The sequence below is a fragment of the Peromyscus maniculatus genome, chromosome 22 (assembly GCF_049852395.1).
Source record: "Peromyscus maniculatus bairdii isolate BWxNUB_F1_BW_parent chromosome 22, HU_Pman_BW_mat_3.1, whole genome shotgun sequence".
Lineage (NCBI taxonomy): Eukaryota > Metazoa > Chordata > Mammalia > Rodentia > Cricetidae > Peromyscus > Peromyscus maniculatus.
Window position 1 is genome coordinate 25,932,669 of NC_134873.1, and position 24,617 is coordinate 25,957,285.

The 24,617-nt window shown below is 39.1% G+C and overlaps 1 protein-coding gene across 7 annotated transcripts in view; it reads left to right on the forward strand.

The window, feature by feature from the left end:
• The first annotated feature begins 88 nt into the window (after nucleotides 1–88).
• Nucleotides 89–24,617, forward strand: part of Smc6 (structural maintenance of chromosomes 6) — a 60,953-nt gene continuing 36,424 nt past the window's right edge. For 2 of the 7 annotated variants that reach the window (XR_013047435.1, XM_076559667.1), the window contains exons 1-10: nucleotides 100–301; nucleotides 5,831–5,973; nucleotides 7,998–8,115; nucleotides 10,239–10,344; nucleotides 15,891–16,027; nucleotides 16,616–16,677; nucleotides 18,451–18,531; nucleotides 19,260–19,361; nucleotides 21,847–21,966; nucleotides 22,060–22,158. Coding sequence is in view for 6 of the 7 variants with exons in the window: in XM_076559667.1 (XP_076415782.1) it covers nucleotides 5,836–5,973; nucleotides 7,998–8,115; nucleotides 10,239–10,344; nucleotides 15,891–16,027; nucleotides 16,616–16,677; nucleotides 18,451–18,531; nucleotides 19,260–19,361; nucleotides 21,847–21,966; nucleotides 22,060–22,158 (963 nt within the window). In the remaining variant the exon portion in view is untranslated. Of the gene's footprint in view, nucleotides 302–543; nucleotides 895–5,830; nucleotides 5,974–7,997; nucleotides 8,116–10,238; nucleotides 10,345–15,890; nucleotides 16,028–16,615; nucleotides 16,678–18,450; nucleotides 18,532–19,259; nucleotides 19,362–21,846; nucleotides 21,967–22,059; nucleotides 22,159–24,617 lie in introns of those variants that run through there. The other 5 variants (XM_076559668.1, XM_076559665.1, XM_076559663.1 and 2 more) reach the window with 5 other exon arrangements.

The following is a 24,617-nucleotide window of genomic DNA, read 5'->3' on the forward strand; positions in this document are numbered from 1 at the left end:
AGCGCACTTCCGGTTCCCTCCGGCCCACCCGAGCGGCCTCGAGAGGCCCGGAGCGCGCAGGCGCGGGCGGAGTCCGGGGGGGCGGGGAGGGGCGGGGCGCAGGCGCGGACCGTCCCGCGGCGGGCGCCTGGCTGCGGGGCTCCCGCCTCCTGCTTCTCGGGCGCACCGGGGTGCGCCCAGCTTGGCGGTGGTGGGGGGGACCGGCGAGCGGGAGCCGAGGTCGGACGCCCTGAGGTTGGCCTTCGCGTCGTGACAGCCGCGCCGACTCCTTTTCCCCCGGGGCGACCGCGACTTGTTGGAGGTAGAGCGAGGGCGCGCGCTTCCTCCCTCTCCACGCCCCGGCAGCCCCCGTGCCTCGGCCGCCCGGCCTCCCGCCCTCGGCCCTCCTGGGAGCTGCGGGCTGCGGGTGCTGAGCGGGGTCGGGCCTGCGCGCGGGCCGCGGCGGGGGAACCTTCGCGCCCTCGGCCGGGGTGGGGGGGACGACACCCGCTCCCCGCATCGGGAAACTTGGCCGTGGGCGCCGGCCCGCCCTCGCGCGTCCCCAGGCGGCCCGGGCGTTGGCGGGCAGCCGCAGAGGTCGGGTCCGGGCTGAGCAGGGGCCGGCGGTCGGAGCAGGGGACTCCATGCGCAGGCACCACCGTGCTGGGGGGTGGGGTGGGCTGGGGTGGGGGGCGACTGGAGATGCCGCCGAAATCTGAACTGGTCGTTAAATCCCGTTTCCCCCTAAACGCCGCGGGGGTGGTCCAGGCGAAGAGGAGATCGTCGGCGCTTGAAAGGTTTGGGTGGCGTTTCTTGCCCTTGGTGACTGTGGAATTGGAGGGAAATCTCGATCGGCAGCGCTAGAAAACAGGACCTGAGGGGTAGAGAAAGGACTCCAGGAGAATAGGGCGTGAGGTAAGACTCCTGATCCCTAGAAAGAACAGCGAATTGACATTTAAAAGCCTGAAGACAAGTTACGTGAGCGCTTACCTTATACTTGCTTTACTTATTAACTTTATAGTTAATGGGTAAAAAGGAAGACCAAGCTTGCGTTTCGAGCTCTTCCGAGATGTCTATTCCAAGTTAGAAAAGTCCATATTCCCTGACACTTAGAAGGCTGCTGGATTCTTTAAAAATGTCTAATAAAATCTGCAGTGGCCAGCAGCTAGTTTTAGGGGAGGTGTGGATGATGAACTCTTAGACTCATCCAGTTAGCATGTGGAAATGATCTTTTTCTTAGTGTCGAAATCTATGCTCGTAATTATTTTCCTGGGAACTGAGGCAGGTAGTGCTGATGGTAGCTTGCTTGCCTAGCAAGCCCAGAACCCCCGAGTTCAGTCCTCAGCAACACATAAAATTCTGTGGTGGTGCAGGCATGTGATCCTAGCATCCAGGAGGTGGAAGCAGGAGCATGGAAAGGTCCTCTGCTACATTGCAAGCTTGAAGCCAGCTTGGGTTACACGAGGCCCTGTCTCAAAGAAAAATTATTTTTCTGAGCTGGGGATGGTGGCTCAGGCCTGTCTCAGTTCTTAGTAGGAGCTGAGGTGAGTTGGAGAGTTAGAGGAAAATTTGGTATGTATAGTGAGTTCCAGGCTAGTTCAGGCTACAGAGGAAGACTGTCCAAAAACAAAAATCATTTTCTGAGTGTGTGTAGTAAGTTTAGGGACCACTTGTAATTGCTTAAAAACATGTTTTTGTTCCACACAAGGCAGGTAATAAGACTTTTTGAAGAGTAATTCCACCTCTTTACTTCTCAGTTCTAAGTCACAGGATTCCTGAGAGATTAATTCAGTATAAAGTTTTCATTATTGAGCTCAATAAAAAGCCATTATAAACAGCATATTGAATGCTAGTGTAAAGGAAATTTTATTCCCCAAAGTTTTGTTTTACTAAGTGCCAAAACTAGAATTTTATGTAAAACTTGCCTGAATCTTGACTGCCATTTTAATTGTTAGGACAGTCAATCCAAGATGTAGTTGATAGTCTAGGAGTACCGTTCAGTGGTCGATTGCTACTTTAACATGGAGGGACCCTGGATCCAATTTTCAGTGACTCCCCCAAAAGTAGTTGACTACTTTCAAGAAATAATAAATAACTAAAAAGTTTACTGTAATAGTATATGCATTATATTAGAAATACTTTAAAAATTTTTATTATTCATATGTATGGATGTTTTGCTGGCATGTATGTCTGCGCACCACATACATGCCTGGTGCCCACCGAGGTGTTAGACAGTTGGAAGCTTCCATGTAGTTGCTGGGAGAAGAGTCAGTGCTCTTCACCTCTGAGCCACCTTTCCAGCCCGTTTTACATACTTAAATGTCACCAGCAAGTCCAGGTGACTGAGGGCCTAGTGTGGTCAGTTGTACTGTGTGTGTGTGTGTGTGTGTGTGTGTGTGTCTTTAAATTTGCAAGTTAAATTAGTTATGTCCTTTCCCAATCTGCATGCTTTTCTTGGTCTCCAAATTCAAACTACTTGATGTAATTTTCTTTCCTCCACTTGTAGATTGATTTCTATTGCAGAGTATCTCAGAGTCTACTCTTGGAGCCCTTCAAATTCAAGTGTTTGCAAACCAAACAAATTTATCATCCTTTCCTCTTGACAGATCTACTGTCTGTTTATAGTGTTGGATAGCATTAAGTGAGAAAATGAGTCTTCATGAAGCAAGCCCTTAGGAACATTTAGAAGAACACTTTAGGATAGAATTCTTTTTCTCGTTTTTTTTTTGAGAGGCACACAAGAAGACAACAGATTGTCAGTCACTGAGTGTGACTCACGTGTTGGCTAAACTCAGTTTATGCCAGTAGGAACCTGGACATAAGCGGTTTGACTTTCATTTGGGAAACCTGGATTTGAATCTGCACTGCCAGCGACTGTCTGCATCTAGTGACTAAGTTGGTGCTACATAAGTTGAAGTCTTACATTTGAGCCTTAGTTTCCCATTTTGCAAAATAAGAGCATGATTTATATAAAGAGATCAAAGTGTATAGTTTAATCCAGGACTAACCATAGGTTACTCTACAAATGTTAATTCTACTCAGTTGGACTTAAGTCTTTTTAACTGTTTGGTTTGACCACTCCCCATTCATCCCTGATCCTGCTCTAGTTTTTGTTTAGAATTTTATTAGAAACTGTCTGCTTTGGCATTATTAGTGTATCCCAGATTATGATACGGTTTCAACTCAAATTTGAGTTTTCAAATTGTATTATACCAATACAATACCAAAAGTAGAGGGCTTCCCAGTTTCTGCTGGCCTTGGATTTGTTGGTGTTTGGACTTAAAATGTTTTACTGTATTATCTAGTTAGCCTCATTTGATTTTGTAGTATATTCCAAACACTGCTCAATTAATTCAATACATTAAGATGGTTTAATGTAGAGTGAATGTGTCTTGTAGATGGGAAGAGTACAATTAGGGATGTGGTAAACACAGTTCAGAGCAGATATCTGAATCCATCACTAATGCCTCAGACTAGTGGTATTTATGTTTACATAAAAATGTTTAGTTCTAATAGTTCTAGAATTAAGTAAGTCTAATTCTGTTATGCTGGACACTGCTTTTAATCTCTACTTTACCATTAATTGGAAGTATGAGTTATATATAAAAGCTCACGAGTCAAAATTTTATAATCCTGCTAAAACTTGTAGGATCCCAGTAAAATTTCATATGTATCTAAATGCTGCATTAAGCCCTTAGTTACTGATTTTTCTTTTAAACTAACTTTCTTTTGGATGTTCTTCATTGTTCCTGCTTTGAAATTTTACTTCGTAAAAGAGAAGAGGTGATACTATTCTGAATTTATTTATTTACTTATTTTAAAGGCTGTGGCACACACCTATAATCCCAGCACCCAAGTTCCAGGACAGCCTGGGCTATATAGCTAGGCCTTGTTTTAAACAAACACACACACACACAAACCAAAACAACCAAAATTTTAAAAATTGTAGATAATGAAGTAAAATGATACTGCTCTTTCAGTATACTCAAGCTCTCAGAGGAACCTTTCCCTTTCTTGTATCTGTTGTATCTTTTATCTTGTTAGTAATAATGGTTTTACTATTTATTGCCTATATCTCACACTCAGGACATTCATACATGTTTTTTGGAAGTCAGTCATCTTTAAATCTCAAAATGATTCCTATTTAAGTTAGGAGGATCCTTCTCTATCTCTCAGATGTAAGTTGCCTTGGCAACCTAGCAGATTCCAAATCCCAGGCTATACCAGCAAATAAAAAGCAGCTTCATTATGAAGTATTTGAGTGTAGTATCTTTTGTGTAGTGTAGACGAGTATACATTGTGAGTTCATCACACTTAGCCTCGTGTACCTGCCTCACCCCAGTTTTATTTGCCAGACTGCTTTCTAATGATGAGTACTAAAGTCAACCATACTATTTCTGAGTGCTTTCTGTCAGATCGTCTATTAATCATTAATAAAAACAATGTCTCTCTTTAGTAATTTATAAATTATTACTAAAGAATTGGTAAAGGAATAGAGAGTGGAGGAGACAGAAGGTGTTGCCAGAAAATAATGACCTGGTGGTATTTGGGGAATTTAAATTAGCCACAGACTAAAACTAACATAAATTGATTCTTGTGGTTAAGTGATTAGAAAAAAAAGGTATTTGGTTTTGAAGTGCTGGCTTCTGTAAGAGATTTGAGATAAATATTAAACTATTTGTGCCAGGCAGTGGTGGCACACGCCTTTAATCCCAGCACTTGAGAGGTAGAGGCAGGCGGATCTCAGTGAGTTTAAGGTCAGCCTGGTCTACAAAGAGAGTTGCAGGACAACTAAAACTGTTAGACAGAGAAACCCTATCTCAAAAAAACAAAACAAAAAAACCCCAAAATTAAACTATTTCAGATAAAGATGCTAATATGATACAGTTGTGATTAATGATAATATTCCCTGGAAAGGTATTAGTTTGGGTTAAATTTTTTTTGGATGCTAATGTATCTTTTATTAAAGATACTTGATGTCAGAGTTGCACAAAGTCCGAGTTCTTTAGGAAGTGTGATTTACCAGTTCTCAAATTGTATAAAACTGCTTTTGTGTCACTTGAACTCTTACTAAGGGTCCTATTCACATGCTCTGACATGCAGCCCAGGACTGGGGGTATTTGTGCAGTTCCCAAGGTACACAGACACCGCTTTCTGATCTTTGGACTGCGCTCTGAACATCAAGTCTACAAATCATCTTATGTATGTCCCCACTGCTCTAACTTTGTTTTTTACAGTTCATGACTAGCAAGGGCAGTGTCTAGTGTATTTTTTAATACTTGGTTTATGACGATTGGAAATGCACTACTATCCAGGGAACAGGGAAACTACTAGTGTGAGGTATCGCTGCTTCAAAATGGGTTCCTTTGGGAAATAATGTAAAAATTAGCTTATTTGATTAATATTACTTTATAAGTTATAAAAGTTCAATGTTGTAATAGTTTCAGGAGGGAGTGTGTCCTGACTACTAATTGGAAACTAGAAGACACCATTTTACCAATAAAATATTTTTCTCTTTATTGTGTTTGGGAAGAAGATATACAGCTAGGCTCTTATCGATTTATAGCCATGAATAATTAGGAGGTAAAAATTAGCCGATCCGTATGATCCTGGTGAGGGTGGGTTTGTTCTTTTAAGACACTGTGAAATGACTTTCTTACCTGGCTGGAAACTAGAGGTCCAGCTCAGGTCTTGAGGGACTAACAGCATCAGTAGAGGTGCCTTTCTTTTTGAAGGTTCTTTTTCCTTAAAATTAAAGGAGTTTTCTGTGATTCATTTTGTTCGTTGTTTATTGAATAGTCTTTATATGCTATCATTGGCTTATATTATGTTACTGTAAAAATTTGTTCAGATCTGATGGCCAAAAGAAAGGAAGACAATTTCTGCTCTCCTGAAAATGCTAAAAGGCCAAGACAAGAAGAACTGGAAGATTTTGATAAAGATGGAGATGAGGATGAATGTACAATTTCTTTCACTAATGGAACCTCTACTTTGGTAAGCACAGAATTCCAAAATTTCAAATGGTTTGTTTCTCATGGCCATTTTGTATATCGTTTTTAATGATAATTTGTAGCCTGGTCATAATTTGTAGCCTTGAGAAAGCATAAGCATTTTAAAGAGCTGGGCAAAAATAGCTTCAGATTTTGAAGTTGTTAATAATTAGAAAACTTAAAGAAAATAACAGGTCAAATAACTAAATCTTTAAATAAAATTAACAAACCTGTAGTAAGACCAATAGGGAAACAAGAAGACATAAATTGCCAATGTCGTGAATAGAATAGAGGCCGCAGTTACTGACTTGACCCCCTATGCACTTTAAAAGAATAAGGAGATATAATTGTCCTTCACATTTATATCTGAGATATCATTGCATACTCATCAGAATGATAAAGTATAAAATAGTGATATCACCAGGTGGCAAGAATGCATTGAATTGGCCGGGCGGTGGTGGCACACGCCCTTAATCCCAGCACTCGGGAGGCAGAGGCAGGCGGATCTCTGTGAGTTCGAGGTCAGCCTGGGCTACGGAGTGAGCTCTAGGAAAGGCGCAGAAGCTACACAGAGAAGCCCTGTCTTGAAAAACCAAACAAACAACAAAAAAAAATGCATGAATCATTTATACGTTGCTGATGGAAATGTTAAGTTGTTACCACCACTATGGAAAGTTTGTTTCTGTGAAAAACAATATAAAATTGCAATATAACCTAGCATTTGTTCCCAAGAAATGAAGATTTATTTTAGTACAAAGCATAGTATATTTTTAGTAGCTTTATTCACAACAAGTTAAATTCAAAATAAGTCCACATGTGATTTGCTGAGGATCCTGTGGTACATCCATTCCATGAAATACTGCTTAGCTGTGACAATTAAGCTGAGTTAAAAAGCCAGTCTCCAAAGATTATGTTTTGCCTACGTCCATTTATTTGACATTCTTGGAATAACATTTACAGAAATAAAGAACAGATTAGTGGACAAATGGTTGATGTGGGTTGAGAGGAATGTGATGGTGATTGTGATCCTTACAACGTAAGGGATAGCCTGTGAGGGTGACACATGTATCTAGACTGTCAGTGTCGTGTCTTACCTGAGATAGCATGCCTTCTTAAAATTTTTGAGTTGTCAGGAGTTGCATGAAGAGTACATAGGGTCTCATTTCTTAATAATTGCATGTGACTTTTCAGTTACCACAAAGTAAAAATTTATAGAAATTCTTGAATACCTGATAATCTATTTGTGCAATGATGTAAATATTTTCTGCTTTTTAATAAGGTGTGTGGCTAGAATTGAGATGGAGCTTCTAAAGAACCCATTAAAATTGCTGATCACATTAAAATGGTCTCTAAAATATTAGGACTGACAAAATTCTGGTTGGTTTATTCTGGTACTTAATATCTATGGGGTGCAAGTGAGTACTATTTATTGGCCAAATACTGATCAAACCATTTAATAATATTAATCCTGACATTTATTTTTAATTTGGGAGCTTTTTCTGCTTACAGATTTGGGAATCCTTTTTCCTCTAGAGACAGGGTTTCTTTATATAGACCTGGCTGTCCTGGAACTTGCTCTGTAGACCAGGCTGGCCTAGAACTCACAGAGATTGACTGCCTCTGCCTCCTCAGTGCTAGGATTAAAGTTGTGCAGCACCACTCCTGAGCAAATCCTACATTCTTTTTACATTGCTAAAAGTCATTTGACTCTTGTAAGCACCTGAGACAGACTGTCAGAAGAAAGGCATCTGTACAATGCTCTTTGAATTCTTTATTATGAAAATGGAGTGCCATGGCAGAGAATGAATTCCATGGTCAAACCTTGGGCAGATAGTGTGTAGAATTACTGATAACCTAAAAAAAAAAATTCTATTTTATTTACTGATGCTCATTAAAGTTATTGTTGCTCACTTGGTACAGCTTTTCATTGATAAATACTGCTAATCTGTCAGATGCTTGGGTATTTGTAATTAGTGGATTAGAGAGATTGAAATTTTTTGTTATCCTCAATTTCTTTGTTGTTAATAGACTGCAGCAGAAGTTGGAATAATTGAGAGCATTCAGCTAAGAAACTTCATGTGCCATTCAATGCTTGGACCTTTTAAATTTGGTTCTAATGTCAACTTCGTTGTTGGCAATAATGGAAGTAAGTGCCTTTGCCCTCTTTATACTCTACTTTGTGATGACAGTGCATGAGCTTTTTCAAATAGCTGACTGTTAATGCTGATAAATATTTGGGTCTAAACTTTGTGGCTTCCCAGTATTTTTTCAGTTTACACTTCAAGGAAATACTGCATTAATTTCAGATATGTTATTTAGTAGGTATAAACATTTCCTTCCTTTTCTGTTGTCTTGTAGATTTATTTATTTTTATGTGTATGAATATTTGCCTGCATGCATGTATGTGGACCATATACATGCATTGCCCTCTGAGGTCAGAAGATGGCTTTGAAGCCCCTGGAACTGAAGTTACAGATGGTTGTGAGCCAGGTGTTGGGAACTGAACCTAGGTCCTAGCTAAGAGCAGCAAGTGCTCTTAACCACTATACCATCTCTTTCTTTCTTCTTCCATAGGTCCATACATCATTCCTTTCTGCTTCCTTTTTTTTTCCCCTTCATTATTCTTAAGATAGAATCTCAGTTATTTTGCTCAGGCTTGCCTCAAACTGCTGGGCCCAAGGGGCCTTCTATCTCCTCAGTATAAAGGCACCACAGCAGCCTGGTGTAAACACTAGATAGGGCACAGATGAAGTGCCTTAGAAATCCAAAAAATGGAACTGACAATCCATTGTTGTGATCAGTAGTTTTTATGAGATTGTATTTTTGCTGGTACTTGGATGAAATTTAGAGATTTCTTAAGACTCATTTTGGCAAGAAGCTGAGATGTTCTAGGCACAGTTGGCTCATTCTCAGATGTTCAGAGGATAGAGGATATATATATGGAGAAGGGGGTTTAACTTCATGTTGTATCATATGGAACATGGTGGGAAAGGGCAGAATATGGTGGAGAGTTATATTGTATATAGTACTGTTGAGGGTCCTAAAGGCTTGATAAAGACTTGAGAGTTTTATTCAGTTGACAGTGGGTAGTCAGTTAAAAAAATTTGAGTGATGGGTTAACATGGGTGGCAAGATTGTTGTGACAGACGAGCTCCATTGTGGCAGTTGATGGTAGACAAGCCAGGTGTTGGGTGACTGAGATAGTGTACAGTCTACCACCTAGTGACAGTACTAGACAAGGAAGTTAGATCTGTGTAGCTCCATAGTCCCTTTCTTTATTGTTGCTGCCTCTGTCTGTCATTCAGGGAAGCAGGAGAATGAACGGAGAAAAGGATTGTACAGGGAGGGTCCAAAGTATAAGAAGGAAAGAATCATGGATTCTCAAGATGTGAGAAATTTGAATGGTTTCTTTTATAAAACTTAATAAAGGTGAATTAACTAAAGCATTATACCTCGTAGTAAAGAAAAAAGAGTAAGAACTTGAAAGGCATTCCAGGAACTAAATCAAGATAACCATTAATTTCTGTTGGCTAATTTGGTGGTATGTTGTAGAAGATAACAAACTGTTGTCGTTAATTGATTGGTAGATGGTGAAATTCAGAAAATGGTTACTGTATCTGTGAATTGCTAAGAGATTTTCAAAGTGGAGTTTTTGATGTTTTATATCTTTTAGAATAAAAAGAATTATACTTCAAAAATTAAACATAAAAGAGCTAGAAAAATGAATACTAAAATTAAAGGTCAAATACTAAAATTTAAGAATATTAAATTAAAAATTGTCAAAATATTAAATTACAAATATGTGATTTTCCTTTTTTTCTATTTAATATGCCTTCCCATGTGGAATTTCTTTCATTTGAGAGCTATTTTAAAGTTTCTGTGCCTAAAAATTTACGATGAAAGGAGTATCCATAATTAAATGAGAATGTAATGGCAAATTATGAAAATTAATTACCTATGTAAATGCAATTGGTAGTTTGATGCACCAAGATGATAGACTGAGTTTCCAGTTGATAGGGTAATGACCATTTCCTCCTTCCTTATTGTGGGTACAAATTTGGTAACTGAGTTGTCGAGTTTTTTCCTACTGGTGATAGTGAGGTAGTCCTTGATGTGAAACTTTTCTTGATTTACCGCCTTAGCACTGGAAGAAAATGATAAATTGAATTTATAACAGTTCACTTCAGGTTGGGACAAATTCAGCATCTTTTTGAATAACGTTATCAAGTCAGCATTTCCTCTTCATGAGTTTTCACTGTGTTTCTTTAGGTGGAAAGAGTGCTGTACTCACCGCTCTCATAGTTGGTCTTGGTGGAAAAGCAGTTGCTACTAACAGAGGATCCTCTTTGAAAGGTTTTGTGAAAGCTGGACAGAAGTAAGTGTCGTGCGCCGAGCTCTTGCTCTCTAGTAAGAAGCATGCTTTAGAGCCTGGAGAGCGGCCTCTCCAGGGAGAGGTGTCATCCGGTAGCCTTTGTCCTGCCTTGTTGCCCACATGGCCTTCCGCTCCTGTTATCATCTAGGCAGATAGCCTGTGTTACCGGTACTGTGCACTGCCCGCTTAATTATACCTGTTACTTTTATGGAAAACGGCAGTGGCAAATTTATATATTTTTTAAACAATTATTTATAAATATTATACCTTTGTGGGTTTTGGCCTAAACTTGGTATCAGCAGTCATACTACCGTGGTAGGGACGAGAGCAAAGTCAGTGATTGCCAACTTGTTCCGCTGAGAATTTCTTTAGGCTTTCTGTGACTTCTAGAAAAGTATCCTATCTCTGGCTCTGTTTCTCTTCCTCAGTGAATGTGATTTTAGGACCACAGTCACAAGTCTACTGTCTGGACTCTTGAGGAGCAGTCATAGTACTGCCTGGCGGTTTAACATTCATTCTTCTCTTTTTAAATATTTTTATTGAAACAGGATACTTTGTAGCATAGGCTGTCCTTTGACTTGTTATATAGCAGAGGCTGGTCTTGAACTTCTATCCTTTTACCTCTGCTATCCCAGTGCTGGAATTGTAGTTATGTTGAGTCGTGTCTGGCTACATTCATATTTCTGTCAGACATTGCTTTCATATAAATAACTGTATCAGTTGTCTAATTTTAGATGACTGCTGTTGGAGCCCTTTGCCCGCTAACAGCCCTTTTTTGGGGGAGTCAGGCTGGGGCTGTCCTCCCTCTTCCTGCTCTTCCTTCCTTTGCTTACCTTCTGTTAGACACAGACTGTCTGCTGAGCAGCACTCCAGTTCCTCTTGTTTTTGACACTACCCAAGATACCCTCTACAGGGGTCTCAGTTTCTCATAATAATGCCCAGCTTTTGTTACATTCTCTTACAGTGTGTAGATGTTGATTCTATCTGTTGGAAACTTTGATAGTTGATGCTAATACATGACAGAACACGAGACAGATTTTTTTCTGTTTGGTTTTCTCTCCATTTTTCTCTTTATTTTAATACTTAAAAGTAGAGTAGGAATATGATACAAATGAAGAATGCTAGTTTCTTGCATATTGCTGAGGAACTTAGAAATCTTAATCCAGGATTCCCAGTTGATACATGAGAAGAAAGGTTACACAGGAAGTCATTTCTTATACTTGGCTTAGAAAAAAAGTATTTGAAGACAGTTTTCTAGTATAGTTTTTGTTTTTACTTACTGGAATTCTGTCCCAACAAATATTTCACTTGGCCTTCTCTAAACATATCTTTTGGAAAACCTCAAGATCATGCCAGTTTGACAGACCAGGCTACTATGGGACAAGTGTATAGATTTCAGCTATAGGTATAGTATAGTAAGGTAGACTTGAAATCCTCAGTGGAGCAGCCCATTCCGCAGAAATACGAGTCACTAAAAAGCAAAGACAGTTTGATGGATACTAAATGTTTCAGAGGGGATGGAAGACAAAAGGAGAACTCTTGGTGAGGTTGTTTGTTTTTGAGACAGGCTCTCACTGTGTAGCCCTGGCTGGCTGGAACTTGCTGTGTGGACCAGGCAAGCCTCAAATTCACAGAGACCATGTACCAACAGTTCTGCCTAGCAACTTGGTTTTAGAGGCTCTTCTTTTAGCTCTATTTAAAGAAAGGTTACTAAAGCTACATTGTGGCCCATACCTGTAATCTTGGCACTGGGGAGACAAGAGAGGTGATGTTTGCTCTATTTCCAAGCCAGTCTGGACTGGTGGTGATTCCAGGCCAGCTAGGGCTATGTGTAGTTAAGACTTGGTTTCCCAAAACAAATTATCATTTGCTGTTATTACCTCCGCTTTGGTGCTTTAAGATAGATACATATTCCCTTTTAAGGCAATTATCCTTGAAAATCAGCTATTGTGTAAGTGAGTAGTTTTTCAACTGTAGTTGTCTCAGAAATTTATGCTTGGGTCCCAGGACTTCCCAAATTGGGGCGAGCAGTTGGAGTATTTAATAAAACGTTGCTTGGCTAGTTGAAGGAAGCCAGTCAAACACTCAGTCACAAATTCTACACAGTTTTATGACTATGTAGGTAGAATAGCTGCTCTAAAGCATTGGAGTTCTGCTTAGGGTTTGTACTTTAACTAATAAAACTTAACTTTTTTTTCTAGTTTCAGTTTTCCTTTTTTCCTTTTGTAGTGGCAGGTAAGTGAAAAAAATGTAATTGATATTGAAAGTGTAAGAGCATGGTACATTAGAAATTTTAATTGAACTTTTCTTATATCCGTTCTTAACCTGTGGGTTGAGACCACTTTGGGGGTTGAACAACCCTTTCACAGAGGTTACCTAAGACCACTGGAAAACATAGATCTTTACAATTTGTGACAGTAGCAAAATTACAGTTATGAAGTAGCAATGAAAATAATTGTATGGTATTTAAAGGGTTCCAGTGTTAGGAAGGTTGAGAACCACTGCTCTATTAGAAGATACTGGTGTATTACCTCGGCAGGCAGGTAGAGCAGTCCTTGAGAAGTAGATAGCTAAGAGTAATAAAACAGTTGGGCCATTAATTTAGAAGTACTCATTGTTATTTCAGACGTAGGTTCCTTTTTGTCCAGCTGTTTCTTTGTGTGTGTCTTTGTAGTTCCTTCTTTGGTTCTCCTCTGTCACCTCTCCTGTCCTTGTTTGTTTTTGAGACAGGGCTTCTCCGGGTAGCTCTGGCTCTCCTGGAACTGCATTTGTTGACCAGGTTGGCCTCGAACTCAGAGATCTGCCTGTCTCTGCCTCCTGAGTGCCAGGATTAAAGGTGCGCCACCACCGCCAGTCTGCCAGTCTCTTCTCTTGGTTGGTTCTGTTTTACTGTGTGTGAGCTTCTTTCCCTGTTTCTTTGTGGTAACGGAGTATGTGACTTTCACCTGTGGAATTTGTGTTCTGTTTCTTATTCCTTGTTTTAGAGTCTTGGCCACTCAGACTCCATGTGTGCAGAGTTACTAATACGTGTGTGTGTGTGTGTGTGTGTGTGTGTGTGTGTGTGTGTGTGAAGAAGTGAGTTTTGTCTCTGATTCAGTCAGTGACTGGGGGTCTGTGGCCTTTTGTCATCAGTTAGGCTCATTTGCCTAGAGCTCATGCTTCTCTCTGCAGGCCTCCTCATCTCACAGATTGGTTTCGCTGTTGAGACCTCCAAACCATAGCTCTAATGAACAATCATTTCTTGACTTGGTCATGTTGAAATTGGAATTAAGAAAACTTTGAGATTTACAGAAGTGTAGCAAAGATGATACAGTGTTTTTTCTCTATTTCTCACCCAGCTTTCCTTACTGTTAATTAGGGGTCACTAAGATGTCTTTAACCAAACTATGTAATTCACATTTGTGGAGTCTTAACTCAAGTGTAGGCTTATTTTCCTGAACTTGAATTGTAAGAGTCTGGTGGTTCCATGCAGACTTGTATATATTTAGCCTAATTTTTGGAGATGGAGATGGAGACTGATAGGTGGCTAAGTCCATCTTGGGAAGAGGAGGATGGGGAGTAAATACAGCAAATGCTGAGTATATCTCCTGTCACACCTGTGGAGCACAGAGAAGCTCATCTTGACTATTTTCCTGCATTTCCTGTAAATGTCTTGTGGATTTGGCAATAATTTCATTTTATTAAAAAAGTTTTATATGAGATGGCATTAGTATTTTTTTTTTTTTTTTTTTTTTTTTTGGTTTTTCGAGACAGGGTTTCTCTGTGTAGCTTTGCGCCTTTCCTGGAGCTCACTTGGTAGCCCAGGCTGGCCTCGAACTCACAGAGATCCGCCTGCCTCTGCCTCCCGAGTGCTGGGATTAAAGGCGTGCGCCACCAACGCCCGGCGGCATTAGTATTTTATCAGATGCTCACATAAATCAGGAAACACTGCCTGCTTTTATGTGTCAGACAGTGACAAATATAATGCCTTTTTACCAACATGTTTTTCTGCCAATTTTTATTTTAATGGCAAATAAGATTGATTTTTAATATATATCTTTTTATACACACATGCACATACACATCTTAGTTATTTACTGCTGTGATAAAACACCATGATTGTCAGGTGGTGGTACATGTCTTTAATCCCAACCCTGAGGAGACAGATACAGGCAAATCACAGACACAGGCGAATCTCTGTGAGGTCAAGACCTGGTCTACAAAGTGAGTTCCAGGACAGCCAGAGCTACACAAAGAAATCCTGTCTCAAAAAAACCAAAATCAAGCCAGGTGTTGGTGGCACACGCCTTTAATCCCAGCACTCAGGAGGCAGAGCCAGGTGGATCTCTGAGTTCGAGGTCAGCCTGGGCTACCAAGTGAGTTCCAGGAAAGGTGCAAAGCTACACAGAAACCCTGTCTTGAAAAACCAAAAAACAAAACAAAACAAAACAAAAAACAAACAAAAAACCAAACGAACAAAAAACCCACCATGACCAAGGCAACTTACAAAAGAAAGCATTTTAGTGGCTGTGGTTTCAGAGGGTGGAGCCTAATGGTCGAGCAAAGGCATGGTGGCAGCAAGAGCTAAGAGCTCCTCACATCTTGATCCCCAGATAGGAGGCTGAGATAGCACCAGGAACCACACAAATCATTTAACTCCTCAGTGCCTTCTTCAGTGACACACTTCCTCCAACAAGGCCATACTGTGTAATCCTTCCCAGACAGTTTCTCAGACTGGGGACCAAGTATTCAGACATGAGTTTGGGGGTCGGTCTCATTCAGAACACCAAATTCCACTCTCTGGCTCCTATAGGCTCATAGCCATACCAGTGCAGAACACATTTAGTGCAACTTAAAAATGAGGAGCAAGCTGGTAAGCAGCACCCCTGCATGGCCTCTGCATCAGCTCTTGTCTCTAGGTCCCTGTCCTGTTTGAGTTCCTGCCCTGACTTCTTCAATGAAGGACTACATTGTGGAAGTACTTAATCATAACTTAATCAGCCTGCTTTCTTACAGAACCCATTACTACCAGTTTAGGAATGGTACCATCCACAATTTCCTGGGCCCTTTCCCATCAGTCACTAATCAATTAAGAAAGTGCTGTACAGCTGGATCTTACAGAGGTTTCAGAGGGGAATAAGCAATAGCAGCCTTTATAGCAGGCTGCAGGCCAGCCAGGGGTTACATGCTGAGACCTTGTCTCAGATGGGAAAAAACCCCTTTTGTCAGTGTGATCTCTGAGTATGTAATTCACAGTTGTCAGGAAGTATAATGTCAATTATATATGATTCTTGTGCTAAACTATAAAACGTAACTTGAAATAAAACTTTAATGTTATCTCCAAATAACGTTATTAGTGTTAATCATACAATAGTCAATTTTTGAGGAAGCTTCTCAGGTTTATTTTTCCGTCTGACACAGTGAGTGTCTTTAACATTATGTGATAGACTATGACCCTTAGCTAATCTTCTAACATGTTAAGCAGATTGCTTAGCGGGATTTGAAAATTGCTGTAATCTAACGTATTGCATTGTGCCATCATGTAACTCAGGTTAACCTCATTGTTTCAGCTCAGCAGACATCTCAATAACATTAAGGAACAGAGGAGATGATGCCTTCAGGGCAAATGTGTACGGTGACTCGATAGTTGTACAGCAGCACATTAGTGTGGACGGAAGTCGATCTTACAAACTAAAAAGTGAAAAAGGTTTGTTGATTTTTTTTTTTATCATTTCTTATAAAATATTAGTCAATGCTTGAAAGTTCTTATGATTGTCCCTGTGCTATCCTCCTAGTCTCTTGAAGCCTCACTTTGTAACCTGCTTGGTTGTAGAGGTAGAGACACACATGCACACACACATATATAGGTACATGTGTGTATTAGACTTAGTTGTTGCAGAAGAACGTAAAGTCAACACCATGTTGAACAGAATTAATTTGAAGTCGCTGTGTCATTCTGTTTTCAGCTGTAGGTTTCCTTTCTTCCCTATTTCTACAGCTTAGAGCTAGCAGAAGGTAGGAAAGGGCGTGAAGGAGGAGCTAAGTGTTCAGTTATGGAGAACATATTGACTGGGACCCATAGGAAGACACATGCACTGTTACTGCTTGTGGAGTTTTTCCTACTCTCTGTTTGTGTAATGACTTATGTGTTACCCTGAAACTACAAGAATTTGCTAGTATTTTGTTGTTGTTGTTGTTGGCCTGACAATAGCTGCTTAATATTTGCATTTTATAGATAATTGTACATTTCCCCTGTATTTCATGAGGAGTCTGGTCTTTGTATTTTTATAACCAGGCACCGTGGTTTCTACTAAGAAAGAAGAACTGATTGCAATTCTTGATCATTTTAACATCCAGGTAATTGCTAAATTTATTTTTCAGATTAATTAATGAAAGTATCATTTTATTGGTGTGATTTTTTTTTTTTTTTTTTTTTTGCCTGTGGCATGTGTATAAGTAAATAAGATGACTTCATGGTAAATTGAAGAATATGTGTGCTCCATTTGTAGTTGCATTGGTTTTATTAGCATAGTCTAGAATATCTTGTTAAAATGTATTTTAATAATGCTATAAAATATCCATGCTGTATAGGGAATCACAGGCCCATTTCATAACTAATCAATGATATGAACTTTGGTGGTGCTGCTAATCCGAGGTTGGTGGCCAGGTGTCTGACAGTAGTACCAGGTCTTATTTTTAAGAAGACAGATATAATTAAGGTCTAGGGAAGCATTGTGAAACATATTTCTGCTCCCTTCCTCTTTTTCTTCTTTCTCTTTGAAATAAGGACTCACTGTGTAGCTCTGGCTGACCTGGAACTCACTATGTAGATCAGGCTGTCTGAGATCCTTGTCTGCCTCCCCTCCCAAGTGCTAGAGTTAAAGATGAACATCACCACACTGAACTGTAAACACTTTTTAAAGCAATAAAAAGCACCAGCATTTACTTAAAGGAGGGGGTGTTTTTAAAATCATTGTTTTACTTAAAAATTCAATAGTTGTCGTTTTAATGTTAAAAATGAAAAGTTTCAGTTTCTTTGTTATACTAGTCATGTGTAATTAACCTGTGAGTATTTTTAGCATCATAAATTGCTTTGTTTGTAGTACCATAGTTGTTATTAAATAATAAGCACCCTGAATCTTTTAAAGAAGAATATGTATTTAAAACCTTTTCACCTTATACATTCTGGTTGCCAGTTGTTCTTTTGTTTAAGTTATAGCTTATTTAAAATGACTTGTGCTCCAAATGTTAAACAAGATTATGTTTCCATTGGTTTTTATATTGTCTTCACAAAGTTATAAAGACATGAGAAATCTTAAAGCGCTGGTGTGAAAAAACAGTACTTGCTGTCATGGTTCTGAAAACAGGTAACTGGGCTGAACTTTGTGTACTGAAGCTCAGTGACTTGTCCAAGGCTGCATAATCGTGTAAGGACAGAGTTCAAGTAAGAATGTAGGAAAGCTGACTCACATGCTATGTATTTACCTATATTGTCCTTTGATGTTGGTGACATTAGGTAGTAACCTATGAAAGTGAAAGCCTATTTTTTTTTCCTTTGAGTGTGTGTGTGCGTTTGTGGTATGCATGTACACATGTGTGAGTGCTTATGTGGGGGACCAAAGTTGACATTGGGTATCTTCAGTTGTTTGTCACTTTATTCAATCAGATTCTCTCACTGTGCCTGGAGCTCACCAATTCTTGCTAGTCTAGCTAGCCAGCTCATCCTGGGGATCCTTTGTCTCTGTCCCCTAAATTCTAGGGCTAAAATTGACTGCTATTCCTGACTAGGGGTCTGAACTTGAGTTCTCATGGGTACATAGCAAGTGTTTTACCCACTTAGCCATTTCCCTAGCTCCTGAAAACCCCAGTAAAAGCACATGCGAGGCTTCTTGAGTACCTCCTGTAGGAGAATGCTAAATATGGCTACAATGTATTTTGGTATTGTTCTATTATGAAGCATTATCTTGTGTAAATGTGTAATATTGCTTTTTGTATTTTAGTCCTAATGCTGTAAGCTTTGACTAAAGCTTAACTTTCTTGATTGACCACTGGTCATTTATAATGTATAGTTTAGTTTAAAGCATTAAAATAAAATACTTTTTAATACCCTTTAAAAATAATTTGTTTCAGGTGGACAATCCAGTTTCTGTTTTAACACAAGAGATGAGCAAGCAGTTCTTACAGTCCAAAAATGAGGGCGACAAATACAAAGTAAGAGAATAAACTAAATATAAACCTAAGGTCATGCTTTCAGATACATAGAAATTTACTCAGATAATGGGTACTGAGATTTTCTTTTTCCCTTCAGAGTCACCCACTTAAAGTAATATTGTAAAGTAGATTTAAACATTGCCAAGTAAGATATAAGTATAATTTTTGGTAGTTCATTTTTTTCATTTTAAGAGAATACATTATTTTTTCAAATAACCTTTAAGAAAATACAGTGGAATGAAAAATTGGCCACATATATCCTAATACAAACTTTAAACCATTTAAAACTTTAAAGCTAAGGAATTAATTAATTCTAAAACTTAGTATGTAGTCTTCTGAATGAGTGTTGATTCTTCCTAGTTTAGAAATTTTAGATGCATTAAGATCAAAGATAGGAATACAATGCCATTTTTACTTTGAAAATAGAATTTGTGAAAAATGAAGGAATTTTTTAAATTTCCAAGTTGTATTATTTTCATGCTTAGAGGTATTTCTTTCATGGGGTATTAAGAGCTTTTACAGTTGACTGTGTAGATATGGATATAGCGTGTTCAGTAATTTTAATGTAAAATAAAGTTTGTTCCCTGTGTTTATATATATGTGCTTACATTTTTAATGCCTTTTATATAATTGGTTTAAAAGTTTTGGGAGCTAAAATTGCTCCCCCCCTTTTTTTGCACAGAAAAGCCTACAAAGTCCTAAGTGTATTTTTCTTTTTGTTGATGTAGTTCTTTATGAAAGCAACCCAGCTTGAGCAGATGAAGGAAGATTATTCATATATTATGGAAACAAAAGAAAGAACAAAGGAGCAGATAAATCAAGGAGAAGAGGTTTGTAAATACTGTAAATCTTTTTGAGATGAGCTCAGCTCCTAGATTGCTTAAGGTAAAAGTATCAAAATTACATTCCTGTGTATAATAAATCTGTCTTCTTTAAACAAATGGCATTTTTTTTCTAGCACACTGAATTATATGACATTTAATTAATGTGGTGATTTAACAAGGCAACTCCATGTAGTTAAAAGGAGGTTTATTTTGGGATAACTTACAGCCAGTAAAGGTGTTGGTTATAGGATCCAGAACAGGTGAGGTGCAGTCCAGCAGGGTTCTCTGAAGAACCCTGACTTGGTCTGCCATCCAGTATCCAGGATCATGAGGAACCATGAGGGTCAGCAGGGATGAATCTCAGGTCTTAAGGGCTCCCATCTCAGCCATGCCCCAGGGGCAGGTCATAGGTGGCAGGCTTGGCAGTTACTGGCTGCCTCACTGAGGCGGTGCTTCAAGGTCAAAGCTGGAACAGCTACCCGCTAAATTAAATTTCTATAGTTAGGCATTGAATAGCTGTAATTTTGTTTTGTAATAATGGATATGTATGTCTTTCCTCTGTTAGACTAAACGAGAAGATAAGGCTGTGTCTTTTATTTCCTATCCCTTGTATAACTAATTGGTTGTACAAGGTATCATCAATTCTCACTATAAGTAGTTTAAAATGTTAATATAACATTTATTTTGTTGGGTACAAACTGCAAGGTGTTGTAAACATAGTATGCGTTTATAGTAGATGTCTCATCATATCAGCAAGATATTAACATTTTTTTTAAGCAGCCAGTGGCTTGTTAGCTGCTGTCAAATCATATGTTAACATTTTGGCCACCTGGCAAATTACTTGAGTCTTTAATTTTTAAATAACTTCTACCAATCATGCCCTGTTTCATTCTGTTTTAAAATTTTGAGTGGCTTTTATGTTGTCTTAATGGGATTATCAAATAGGAAGTTGATTATATGAATTAGAAATACAGGAGTAAAATCAGATCTTGATAACATTTTGAGTCCAAATATGTAAAATATTTTATGTAGATCACTAGGAGAGGAGGAAAGGCAGACCCAAGCCTGAACTATGAGAAGGGGTCATGGGAGCCATGTAAGACAAGGGAAGAGAGATTTGAGAAGGAAGTGGTCATGGCTGAGCGATGTAAAAGTTGACAGAACTTCTCTCTCTGTTAAGTTGCAGAGTCTTCATGGGTGTTTATGGCAGGGGCAGGTTTCAGTAGTGAGAAAAACAGGAGTTAGGAAATGGAGCAGATTGAGATAGTTTTCATGAAACTTGGTGAGAAAGGAGAAATGAAACTGTAGGGTCGGAGACGACCTTTTAGATAACCAGGCCACCTCTGTTCTTCAGCAGTCCCTGCAGATAGCTACTTTAGGTTTGTAGTACGAATGTTGAGAATTGTTGAGTGTTTCCATCTGCTGACTGGTACAAGCTCTGAGGGCAAAGGCAGGGAGGAAAAAGGAGGAGGCAGGGAAAGTAGTAAGTTGGAAGGATTGGTAATAGATTGAAGGAATTTTAGCAGAGGGAAGGTAAATTGGATTAGATAGGGAATCAAAGTAAGATTACAGCGGGGCTTGGTTGAATACAGAAAATGACTGAAGGGGACTGTCCACACAGGTGTAAAGAACATGAGGTCTGGGAGCCCCGGAATAACTTATTCTAATGACATGATCTTTTGTATTTGTTTCATTTATTATTAAAAGAGAATTAGGACTTGTTTGATTTGGGGGAATCAATTCCTTCTCTTTCTGGTATCTTGAATAGTTTTTGGGTACTTGTTATGCTTTATCTGAAGATTAGGAGAATTAAGAGATAGGGATGTTTAGATAGGGACTTAAGCGGGAAATGAAAAGGAAGCTTGAAGACTTGTGTGGTCTTGAACCTATAATCCTTTGCTCGTAATATTTGATCATTTTTATAGTGCAGAGATTAGCAAAATTATTGTACTTAGCACCACCGTACCAAAAGACTAAAGTATTGTGTGATATTTTGATCATGTTCTGACAAATAAAACTTGCTTGGAGTCAGAGGGCGTTGCTATCCACTAGCTGACCAAAATTAACCACGGAGGTTTTTGGAGGACCAGATAGATAGGACAGGAAGTAGTAAGGCAGGGCGAATTGAGGTCTTGGCCTTTTTGGAGGAATGGAGCAGGGTAGAGAGGACTGGTGGCTTCTCTGCTTCTCTGATCTTTTGTGCTCTTACTCTTACCTGACCCCTGAATTTTTATTGATAAGTATAATTAGGGGTTGGGAATTTAGCTCAGTGGTAGAGCTCTTGCCTAGCAAGTGCAAGGCTCTGGGTTCAGTCCTCAGCTCCGAGGGGGGGGGGGGAGAATAATTAGAATAACCCTTCACTAAAGTCTTTTACTTTAATGAAGTCATTTTCTAACAAGCTTTTGTGTAGTACCATTTTAGGCCTTGTTTTAAATAACATATTCACAAAATGTTTCCTTCTGTTTGTAAAAATATCTGTTTTTCTTTTAAGCGACTTACTGAACTAAAGCGCCAGTGTTTGGAGAAAGAGGAACGTTTTCAAAATATTGCTGGTTTAAGTACAATGAAGACTAATTTAGAGTATTTGAAACATGAAATGGCTTGGGCAGTGGTAATTTTCACTTTATTCATCTATATTCATTTGTCACTTTCACAGACTTTGTAACTGTTCTTTGTAATAATTTTGTATGTGATTGTATTTCAGGTCAATGAAATTGAAAAACAATTGAATGCTATTCGAGATAACATCAAAATTGGTGAAGAACGTGCTGCCAAACTTGACAGGAAGATGGAAGAACAGCAGGTACTTAGGGGCTCTTCTTACAAGGATGTAGTTAGGTCATGAGATTGCTGGTACTGGTTTTGACCCACAGACCACCTGTGTGTTATCCGTACTTAAATCTGTTAAACTTGAAAGACTGTGTAGCAGCTGCAACTGTTTGAAACAGAACTGTATTTGTCTGTAATAATCCTGTCTGAGACTTGGCTCCTGACTTCTCATGCATGTGGACAATAGGACCTTGTTAAGGAATTGAAACATAGAACCCTTGAGAAATAGGGAGGTTCCGAAATAACTGTCAAGTTGATCCACCTTCAAGTTAAGTATTAGTACATGAAGGAATTAGAAACGAGAACTGCCTAGAGAAACTTTTAGGGTCCTATGACTCATGATCAGGAATCTGGATTTCCCATTGGTAGCGTTTGATAACTTGTTAGGTCTGGTCAAGTGTAGTTCTGTGGTTTTAGTGTATTCACAGGCTGTGCAGCTGCTCCATAGAGCTTCCTGCGTGGTCATGCTCAAGGTGGAATTCAGCTCCTTTGATCTTTATAGGTAGAGCTTCTTAAAACCGCTCCACTCCCACCCCTTTATCACCTGCATGTAGGTACATAAATGTGTTTGTAAATCAAACATTTACTGATACTAAATCATAAAGGAATTTCAGTTTGTTTTTTTAGACAGGGTTTCTCTCTGTCCTAGAACTAGACCAGACTGGCTTTACACTCAGAGATCCTCTTGTCTCTGCCTCCTGAGGGCTAGGATTAAAGGTATGCACCATCACTGCCTGACAAAGGAATTTATTTTAACATAATTCTTTGGTGAACATATAATTTTACTTTAAAGACTAATGCAAATTTATATACTAATAAGATGGGTGTACATTTTTTTAATATAAAGAATTAAATCTTTAGCTCAGTATTTGATACTGTGCAACATACAGTGTCTTTAATGTCTTTTTCAGAGCTGATGTCTTAGTTTTATAATTGTCAGTGCTGAGAATGCCACTTTATATAAATACGTAGTACAAAGTACACTATGAGTACCAAGTAACAGAAGGCTTTTAGGCTCATTTCAGAAATTGTTGGAAATTCTATTTTAATCTCAAGGAGGAATTTTTTAAGCATTATTTTGCTTTTGGAAACAGGATTTCTCTGTGTACCCCTGGCTATCCTGGAACTCGCTCTGTAGACCAGGCTGCCCTCAGAAATCTTTCTGCCTCTGTCTCCTGAGTGCTAGGATTAAAGGTGTGTGCCACCATGCTGGGTTTAAGTAATGTTTTGATGTTTTTTTGTGTTTATGAAACTGGAGTTAGAAACTCAGAGCAGTTTTTAAAAGCAAACATCCTAACACAGTAATAATCCAGATAGAATAATTTGATACAAGCTATAGAATGATGGTAGGAAAATATTAAAAGCCCTTGTTCTCCTTAATTAAGCCATTATGTTACTCTAACTTTCTATATATAATAAAAAGTGCAGTTCATAACATAAAACTCTGAGACCTGAGCAGAGGTGTGTTTTGGGCAGGTTTGTTACTGTTATGTGACATAATGGTGTATACAGTGCAGAGTGCTCATACTGTGTTCACAACCAAGGCTGCATGCAGTGAAGGTGCATGATACAGCATGGGCAAGTACTACAGGAACACCTTGAATTCATTATGGATTTGATTTTCCTTTCCTTTTTGGTCATTCCATTATATGCTGTCACATGGGTACAGTTCACTTTAAGAAGCAGTGCTTTATAAGATGGCCTTCCTCATCCTACTGTGTGTGTCCTTGTGGATTACTAATGTCTTAGTAGTTTATTCTCCTTTGCTTAAGGAATTTCTGCCCCCAAGCATAGTGATAGTTTAGGATGTGATCTTCCCCAGCTTACTGCTTCTTGTCTGTCTTTAAGACAACAGATGTCTTTACTTTTAAGTCTTCTGTTGTTAATCCATCTATGGAAGCAAATAGCGTATTTGCTTTGCGATCTCTGGGCAAGGTTTCTCACTCCCTCTTCAGGTAATAAATGGAAATTCAACCCTTGCCACCACTTGTAGATGGAGTTTTCTTTCCTGGCCACCAGTTCCAAGTACCCACACAGAGGCTTATATTAATTACAAATACTTGGCCAATAGCTCAGCCTTATTACTAACTAGCTCTTACAACTTAACCCATTTCTGTTCTGTGTGCTGCCCCTGAAGTTTTTACCTCTGTTCCATTTTGTGTGTCCGGCTCATTCTGTGTCTGGCTAGTGACCCTTTGACTCTGCCTTCTTCACCCCAGCATCCTTAGTTTGGTTGTCCTGCCTATACTTCCTGCCTGGCTAGTGGCCAATCAGCTTTTTATTAAACAATCCGAGTAACAGATCTTCACAGTGTACAAAAGGATTATTTCACAGCAACCACTCTCAACTCAAATTTTGTTTTTGACATAATAGTCTAATTTTTTTTTCTTCAAATACGTTTATCCTCTTAGCCTTATTTCCCAGCTTGTTGTA